General features: G+C 44.3%; 1 protein-coding gene across 1 annotated transcript; it reads left to right on the top strand.

The window, feature by feature from the left end:
• Positions 1 to 2454: 2454 nt before the first annotated feature.
• LOC131258670 (carcinine transporter) lies at positions 2455 to 8479 on the top strand. Its single transcript, XM_058260029.1, has 7 exons — positions 2455 to 2687; positions 2769 to 2884; positions 5344 to 5506; positions 5603 to 5779; positions 5870 to 6019; positions 7498 to 7725; positions 7793 to 8479. Exons 1-7 carry the CDS (start codon positions 2455 to 2457, stop codon positions 8439 to 8441), a joined length of 1716 nt encoding a protein of 571 aa, XP_058116012.1. The 3' UTR covers positions 8442 to 8479.
• The last annotated feature ends 1302 nt before the right edge of the window (positions 8480 to 9781 follow it).

Here is a 9781-nt window from a genome sequence, read left to right on the forward strand (position 1 = left end):
GGGCCTCGTCAGTACCGAAGTGGGTTTGGAAGGCAAACGTTTGTGGAGGCAGATGGAGCAAATTGAATCGTAATTAAACGTCAATTAAAGTGTTTGCATATGTGTTTGTGTGTGCCCACGTGTGAGTGGATGATTGTGAAAGGACATCAATCGAAGTGGCCCAGGTGTCCCCGGTCCCCGGTCAAGTGCTTTTGAGGTCAATCTTTCAGAGGTTAGTGGATGATCTTTAGCAAAGTGCGCTTAGGTGGTACTTTTTGGAAGTGAGTGGGTGTTCGTGTGTGGGTCGAGTGAGTTTGCAAAGTGCATTAATGCAAATTATGGATCTTTTTCGCCGGTGACAAAGCATGGAAAGCGTCTATTTTTTGGTTTACGGAAAGTGCATGTCCATCTTCGTTAGGGAAGACATCAAACAGACAACTTGACGTGAGAGGGTTAATGTGATTAGTGGTTTTTAGAAAATATTGAACTCTTCTGAAGCGTCAAATGTCGGGACGGAAGTTAAGTGCCTGCTGTCTCCCTAATAAAAAGGCAATTTTCTCCAATTAATCAAATTTGATTGCTCTATACCGTTTGCGTATTCAGGAGTTAAATCCTCCCGAATAATGTCGGGCAATCTTTTACTACCTCGAAGCCGTTGAGTTCTCGATTATAGAAATAAGCATCATAGACAAGATAAATTTATATTCAGTCGATGTTTTTTTGCGTTTATGAGCTGCACTCTCACAGTATCAATTTGTGAATATCAAATCGGTTGTAAGGGGAAGCCCAAACGAAACGAAACTCGTACGTCTGCCACTTAAGTGTTTCAAACGGATAATTTAAAACAAAATACATGCCATCAGCATGTTCTACCGCGGCAGATAGTAATTCAACGTTTTAACATTGCCCCGGGCTCGGTCGGGCGTTGCATTTCCATTCCCGACTCGTCGGCAAGTGGCAAGAGTTCGCAGTGTCCCAGTCAGAGCATAGAATATTCCATCGAATCAACCGATCGCTTTACATGAGCTCAGCGAACGATATTGCTTTTGTGGCTCGGTTCTGGCAAACCCACGTCGCACCCGGCCCGTGGGTTGAAACCAGCATTTTCTCTTTTTTAAAAAATGGTGAATCAGTGCTAAGCTGTCCTCGCACCAATACAAACAACTGCAAAGCGTACCCCGTCTCCGTTACGTCGTTGGCGAAGGATATTTCTACATCGAAATTAAAATTTAACCGAAACCGGTGACCCCGGGCTGAGAGGGTCGAGGGTCAGTGGCGGTGGAAGTGGCTCCCACGAGAGTGCTGACGAGGACATTTGCGAAAAGGTACAACACATGCACACGCCCGGTTCGCGTTGCGTGAACCGTCAGCCGTGGTTCGAATGCCCGGAATCCTTTTGGGTGGAAAATTAAAATATGAAAATGAAGCGCCATCGCTGGATCGTTCAGTGCACCCTGCCCCGCCCCCCTCCTCCTTCCATCTTTCCTCCCTTCCAGGGCCATCCGTGCCGTGGAGTGTGTTATTTTTAATTCATCTTTTTTTTCCCCCGTTCGCTTCAGCAATCTCGCTGTGCTCACGCGAAATACGAAACGACATGTCAGTGACAGAGATTGCGTAGGGAAAATAAGGTTCACGAAGGCCGGAGTCTTTTTTCGCCGGCGTTCCCATTCCCTTTACAAGCCGGTTAACCTCTGACTCGTTTCCAGTGAATGCGCAAGAACATTGGAGGAATTGTTGCTGTAACATTTCGTACGCATTGCGTACGCATTTTGAGGGTCGTCGCTGGAAAGCTACGACCAGGTATCCATCGTTGATTAGCGTTGGTGAAAGTGCTGAAGGGCACAACATGATTAATTCTTCTGAAAAAAACACATTCGCATGGAAGATAAAGTGAAAACGTGATACTAGATTGTACAACAAAATTGTTGCATGAAAATAATTCCCTTTTTCTATAAACTTAGTCACTCATTCAAGCAAAAGTGGATAGTTCAATTTTAATTGTTAGTTTTAGTTTCTAGCTTTATGTTTCTAGCTCACAAAAATTGGCCCAAAATAATCTTTACTAAATTTTTGATATCAATCTGCATAAGCGTCTGTATCTTCAAAGCTAATTTTATTTAAAAAAATTAACTCAAATTATTTTTCTCTAAAAACGGTCAAATATTGATCATAAAAGCAATTTCAAGGATAAAAATAACGCAGTAAAGCATACAAACACAGTGTTCTTTCGGATTTCATAATTGACTTGAAACGACTTGAATAACAATGATACTGAAAGCTACACTTAAAATGTTGTGGAAGGGATTTTGGATTCCTAGAAATAATTACTTACTGTGTGTCATATTCTCAACAGAGAGTTTAAGTCCAACCGAACCGATTGTTTTCGTTTCTTATTCAGTCTTACTTCACGAGAATCTCATTAAAGAACGTGTTAATTCATAACCCGCTAACCGTTGGCGTCATCCCACTCACACCATGGCTAGCGATGATGAAAACTTTGACAAATTTCTGGTGCAAGTCGGTGACGATGGTAGGTTTCAGAACCGCTTCAATCTCCTGTTCAACCTCGGCGCCATCTGCTTCACGTCGATGACGTACATGAGCATCATCCTGGCCCTAAACAAACCACCTCACAACTGCCACGTGCCGGGCATGGAGCGGTACAACATCACCGACCTGGACCAGTGGAGGAACCTAACGTTGCCCAGGTAATAGCCGAAAACCCACGCGTCTCGCGATTGAGGATTGAGACTTCAAAACACTTTTCGGTTTTGCTTCATTCACGCCAGGGAAGAAGACAATCGGGGCCAGCTGGGATACAGCAAGTGTCAGATGTACAACGTCACCGAGGAGCACTTGGCTCGTCCCTACTCGGAGTGGAGCTTTCAAGAAAGCGACATCATCGGTGAGTAGTGAAACTAAGCGTCACTTAAAGGCAAACATAACCTAGCAAAAATAAAACAAGGAAACGAAGAAAGCGGTCGCTTATTTCACGATTGGATTTGCATAAACAGCCAGGTAAAGTGCCAATTTCACTTCAAAATGATTGTGCACCGGTAAGGATTGTTCCTTGTTTTGGCTTCCAAACAAATCCCTGCCCCAAACTTCGACTCTCCCCTACCACACTTCGTAGACGCAGCAAAACATAGATGGACTGTAAATGGGAATTGTTATTTTTATTTGTGCCTCATATCAAAATGTGAATCCATCTCGTTTGCCCGTTTCCTTCCTTCAACGCAGCATCATTCCATCATTAGAATGGTAATCCAAAGGGGCGGAAAAATGAGGGCAAACGGGTGCAAAGGACACCAAAGGGCAATCCGGATGCCGGTCGAAAAGGGAAATCTTTACATGTTGCTACTGCCGTTAACCTTTTCTTTTCTGCCCAGGTAGCGGGAGAATTGGCTCCCGGTTCCAACGTTTTCGTCCAGTGCGGGGAGTGTGGAGAAATCCTTCAAGGATACGGATTCGTTTGCTCAATTTAAAGAGGATTACTTTCGAGCCACCCCGGGACTCAAATCCAGGGCATGCTAGTGCCCCTTAAACTTATTCCAATCGTTTCGGGAAGGTACAGCGATCGGAGAGCCAGCCGGGTTTCCCGTTTCCATCACCCTGCCCAACGGAAGCTGGAAGGGATCCTTATCCTGCAGCAGTAACGGTGGCACAAATACCATACAAGGAACTCTACCCAGCAAACAACTCTGGAAGTCGTTTGTGGAAAAGATTAGACGTCCACCCAAAGAAGCCGTTAAACGGTTAGTGAGAAAGTTGGCAACGCTGGTATCGTGTGACCCCACAACCCGGGCTACGGCCATCGAGGAAAAACGCTCGAGATCTCTTGTCCGAGCCGACGCCACCTTCCCTCCAGAGTTGCGTAAGCAAATGGCAAATCGTGAAGGAGGTTTAATCTTGTGGAAAACTATTTTGCTTATTTTCCGCAGTCCCCACTTTTATCCAATGTTTGATTAGGTAACACGGGGATAAAGAGAGCCATCGGAGAGGGAGGAGGGTCAGGTTGCCATCCGGATCGACGGAGTGGGCTGCCCACTATTTCTACGGCCAACATTTTGCGGGACATTTGCAAAGCAAGAAAATAAAAAGGGAACAAGAAAAAAAGCCTCAACTTCAGTAATGGTCATCGCTGGGAGGGAAAATGTGGCCGTTTTCCAAACCTTGCTCTCTTTTCGTCGAACTGGAAAAACATGTCCTCCATTCCAGTGCATTTCCGCTGCCATTCTGCTGATGGTCATTTATGGGCGACTTAAGTTAATGGATTGTGTTTTTCCTTTTCTTACCCTGAAGAGCCTTTCCACTGAGAATTGGCACACCAATACCAGCGACTAGCTTCCTCTTAAGGATACCATTCAAGGAAAAAAAAGGGACCGGTTGAAGAAAGGAGAAACATCTTTTTCCGCAACATCCGGTTTGAATCCTTTCAGTTTCGGTTTTGCATCTATAGAAGCGGATTACTTCCGGAGGTAGAACCGGTTACCACAAAGCCGCCGGATGTGCGGATTTCTTCAAATGCGAATCCACCAAAGGGAACGGTTTTATTCCTACCGCTCGATTTTTTGTGCTGTTGATATTTTCCATTCAAAACCTGAGAGGAAAAGAGCGTTAAAAGCAACTTTGCTATAATCGCTTTGCTGAAATCGAACCGGAAGTTTGGCATGTTTGTGGTCACTTTGAATGCCATTGAGTCAAAGGGTGGAACTCTTTCATTGAAACTCGCTAAGATGGAAATGTGTTTCCCCTGTTGAAGAAATGGAACTTTTTTCGAATAAGTTAATAATTTTTTACTTAAGTTGAGTTAGTAAAACAGAGCAAGATAGCTATCTACGTACGTTTTGCTTTAATATTGTCAGCTTCACCATGAAAGCCTTAAAGTGTCAAATCAACTTGAAATTGGTACGATACAAATGCTTAAAAATGACTGTTATGTTTTTTATTCACACATAAAACAGCAATTTTCAAAATAACCATAAAAATTAAAATACCCAAACGTGCAATAGGAAAACTGAAAACTTACATTTAAAGCACAAACACATTTGAAAACAAAAAACCAAAATCATATTAATTTGAGTAGACTAGCTGTAGACAAATCAGCAGAGAGGTATGTTCTTTTAAGTGTGGTTTTGGCGCAGGTTCTCAAATCGTTTATTTCCGAAAGAATAAAATGAGATAAACATTAGTTTCACGTTAATGGTTGGTCGTTTGAATCAGTCGAGACTTTTGGTAATATACATTAGGATTTAACCTCTTTCATTCAATTTTGACCAGGCGATAACACAAACATCAAAAAACTTTCTTTCAATTTTTCTTTCTCTTTTTCGCTCGTTTAATTTCACACGGTAATGTGTGCAGACTGCGCCTATGGTTACTACTATGACCGGACGTACTACGACCGAACACCGATCACGGAGTACGACTGGATCTGCGACAAAGGTTTCCGGGAGACGAACATTTTCGTGTACAACCGACTCGGCGAGCTGGTCGGAACTGTTATCTTCGGACATCTCGGTGACACGTACGTGTCCTTACACGCTTTGAAAGAAGCCAAGGAGCACTGACCTTAATTTGTTATTTTTTATTCGTTCAATTTTTGGCTTCTATTTGTTTACAGCCTTGGCCGACGGTTCGTGTTCTATGTGAGCGTGCTGATTATCACGGCCGGGCGGCTGGTGTGCATGTACACCGCCGCCTACTACGCCGTTTTTGCCGTGGCGTCCGTCCTCGGTAGCATGTCGGCGCACGCCATCTTCCAGTCGCCTTTGATCATTGCCATGGAAATATCGAAAAGGTAACCGCCCGGTTACGAGCGGAAAAAGAAAGCAACACCCTCCGGTAAACCAATCAATAACCCTGCTCCATTTGCGTCCCTGTTGCGCAGCGAACGTCGAGGACACATTTCGATGGTCCAGTGCATCGGCTGGACGTCCGGGCTGTGCATCCTGCCGATGGTGTTTTGGGCCACGAAGGACTGGTTCTGGGCGCTGATGATTGCCACCCTGCCGATCCTGATCTTCCTGCTCATTCCCAGGTAAGTCTCGCTGTCTTGCGCGTTTGTTATTTAATCATCACCCGAATGCCGGAACGGGTTCCGAAATCGAAATCAACGTGTGCAAAGAACAAGATTGCTTTATTTTCCATCCACTGAAATCGCTCGTAGTAATCGACAACCGGAGATAGAAAAACAACATCCCGAACGGAACCCTCACGGCCTCTCCCGGAAGGACTTTGTTGAAAAGCTCGCACGGCGAAAGTGTGTTAACATTGCGCACGAAACTTGCCAACGGTGGCCCAAAAAAGAGGCTCCCATCGGGAGGTTTGGTTTGGCCTCGCCCCGCTGGAAAAACTCGAAGCGCACCGGGTAGCGCTGAAAATGGACAAGCCTTTGACAAATTGCTTCGCTCGGCAACGCCATCCGCGCGAGTTCACGCTACGGAAATACCTGCGAATTGTTGTGTCAATGTCACGAGGGATAAACAACGAGCGCGAACTCGTTCGGCGGATGGTGGTTGTTCCATTTGAAAACTTTCCACCTGGAATGTCAACCGGTGGGGGGGGGGGGGGAAACGGCGCTGCATTATTTGCTCGCCGGAAACACATTCCGGTTTGTGTTGTTGCGCTTTTACACAAACACGACACGGTCTTCCCGTTTCGAAGCTACCTCACTCGTCTCGTTTCTGTTCGTGAAACACCGGAATTCAGAACATTCTGGCCAATGTTTCCGTGAGGATGCTCGACCTACTCGAGCCAAGGCAAGGAGCATCTTGATGGAAAATGCAACAATGTGCAGCTCGACGTTGGGAAGTTTTTAAATTGCAATTCTCCTGAAACATCGCCAGGGAAAGAAATTTCACTTAAGCTTGTGCACGCGGTGTGGCAATATTGAAATTCGTAAAATAGCTAATGTTCAGAAAGGCGTTTGGAAAGGTGTTTTCCCCTTCCAAAGGAAAATAAAGTCACGAAATACAGAAGAATTGCATACATAAATGAGCCTATAAAATTGTATGTCACATATTTGAATTGCAAGATTTATATTTTAAAGTTTACAATGTAGGGAATATCAAAATAACATGTTTTGTTTTGTGAATTTAAACAAAAAATAATTAAATAGGTTTTTGAAATGTGGAAGCACTTAAGCAAATTGATTATAATTAAATATTACTCATGCTGGCATCAGTAACAAAACTGCATAATCAAACAGGTCATTCGATGGAAAGTGCAACACTTTTGTTGAACAATTCTTGTGTGATTGAAATCAACAACTAAGAGCGAAAGCAGTAAAGGCTTAAAGAGCAGTAAAAGCTTAAATTTTTTTCTATAATATTGAAGAAGAAAACCGGCTATCAACGCAGCATATAAACATGTTATTATTTGGTTAAGGAAATATAATCAAAAATTAAAAACGAATTTGAGTTCAAGAAGGAAACAGTTGTCAAATTTAGACATTTTGTATTGATTAAAAAGGCCATTGAAGTTTAACTAAATGTACTACATACATTAACAATGCAGTTATCTTATTGAGTCCCCACGATGGTTGGCCACCCGAGGAAACTACCGAGCTGCCATGAAGGTGCTACGACGGATTGCAACCGTCAACGGCATCAAGGAGCTGACGTTCGACGAAGGCGTCCTCGAGAAGCAACTTTCGCACCATAAAACGGAAACCATCTACGGCATCGCGTCCCTGTTCAACGGCTGGCGGATGACGAAGAACACGCTGCTGGTTATTCTCTGCTGGTAAGAAACGGTCCCGAGAAAGTCCCACGAACACATGTTGTATGTGTCCCTCCCCTTCGCCTCACAGGACAGTCTGCAGTGTTACCTACTTCACGCTGGTGCTGCTCAGCTCCCGGATGGACGGTAACCCGTTCCTGAACTTCATGTACCAGGCCCTGATCGAGCTGCCGGCGGCGTACCTCTGCCAGAAGTCGGCCGATCGGTTCGGCCGGCGGGCCACCAACGCCACCGCCTTCATCTGCGCCACCGTCGCCTGCGCCATCCTGGTGATGATCGTGCGCGATCAGGCGAACGAGTCGGCCGCCACGATGCTCACGACGTTCGTGAAGTTCTGCGTCAGCATCACGTTCTTCGCCGTCAACCTGCAGTCGATCGAGATCTATCCGACCTGCCTGCGGCAAACGGGTCTCGCCGTCGGCGCCATCGCGGCCACCAGCTTCGGCATCGTCGGCCCGTACTTGGTGCACCTCGGCACGGAGTACGACGTACGCTATCCTTTCCTGGTGATGGGCATCTCGATGGGGGTCGGCGTGCTGGCCGCGCTCTTCCTGCCCGAAACGCTGCACCAATCGCTACCGAACACGATCGCGGAGGCGCAGAACTTTGGCAAGGATCAGCGGTTCTGGGCGCTTCCGAAGGCACCGAAGAAAGAGCACCGCGCTGCCGAAGCGGAAGAGGCCATTCGGTTGAACGTACCGGAGCAGGAGAAGAATTAGCTAGCGACGCATGGGGGTAAAATAAAACATTCTTTCCAGAACCTCAAAGAACTGCGTATTATAATCGATCAAACCACAAGAACTCACAAATTTCTTTCACCGGAAAAAATATTAATCCGTTCAGTACAACATTTTCATTTTTCATCTTGTATTTCCTCCTTTATCGATCATTTCATTAGCGTTTCCTAACTCCACCCACCTTCTAACTTCCTTTCTAATTCACGTGTCCCTCGTTCTATCTATGCGATTCGTATGCCCTCCAATCCAATTTCCACCAACCCCTGGGCCTGTGGTACATTTTGTTCAAATTGTTGTTTTATTTCCACGATAAGAGATTAATTAATTTATTTTGCTATTATAATTTGATTCCTGTTAAAGTTATAAACATCGATCGTTCGGTGAACCACATTGTCCTTATCATCGCGGTTGCGCTGAAGATGCCCTTTCATTTTCATCACCGGCAATAAGCTTCTGGCTGCAACTCGTTATCAAAACACAACAAACTTCGCATTAAATCGCGCGAACCATCCGCGAACCGATAGTGAGATGACGAACGAAACCGACCCTATGCTTCACTGTTCCATAATTAGGTTTGTGGTAAAGGAAACGAAAGAATTAAAAACTCCAATAAATAAATACACTTTCTTTACAAAATTAAAATCTCATAGCGAATGCAATGTCGTTTGTCTTTTTACAATATATTATAGCTCGCCTCAAGGGATTGCGCAATCCCTCTTGGACGCCATTTTAAAACCCTGTTTTAAAACCCCTGCAAGCGACCACCCCTCGGAAACTTGTGCTCCCCCTCTCGGGCACATCAAACAAGTATGTTGATGGTTTATTTGCGTTTAAGTTAAATTACACTCTTAATGAAACCCTGACCGTGTCTTGGAGAGCAGTCACGTGTTCGATTTTCCCACCCCTGTTTTCTTCATCTAATTTTGTAGCGATAAATTTTTAAATACATTTCAAGATTATTTTGTCTTCTTCTAAACTCATACGTTGCAATAAAAGATTTGGTTTGGTTTTGGCTAGAATTTTCGTTTTCGATATGAAATTCATACTTTTAAAGTTTGTTTGTTTGTGTTTTTTTTTTCTCACAAACGCAATCCTCTGTGTTTTTTAAATGCTTTGCTCATCATCCATCGCGTCCTATTATTATGCTATGTTTTTTTAAATTTTTACTAAATTTTCGCAATATTAAACAATTGTCAAATATTTCTTAGAATTGTTATTCGTTTTATGTCCGCCCTACGCACTCCCCGCGTACTCGATGATAAATTTGATTGGAATTTAATCTGAATGTCATATACCTCATGCTCTAAGCTACTCACATTTAC

The sequence above is a fragment of the Anopheles coustani genome, chromosome 3 (genome assembly GCF_943734705.1).
Source record: "Anopheles coustani chromosome 3, idAnoCousDA_361_x.2, whole genome shotgun sequence".
Classification (NCBI taxonomy): domain Eukaryota; kingdom Metazoa; phylum Arthropoda; class Insecta; order Diptera; family Culicidae; genus Anopheles; species Anopheles coustani.

Coding starts and splice junctions, on each gene's coding strand:
- LOC131258670 (XM_058260029.1), top strand. CDS start 2,455: ATGGCTAGCGATGATGAAAACTTTGACAAATTTCTGGTGCAAGTCGGT. Junction 2,885..5,343: donor TCAAGAAAGCGACATCATCG/GTGAGTAGTGAA, acceptor TAATGTGTGCAG/ACTGCGCCTATGGTTACTAC. Junction 5,780..5,869: donor GCCATGGAAATATCGAAAAG/GTAACCGCCCGG, acceptor CCTGTTGCGCAG/CGAACGTCGAGGACACATTT.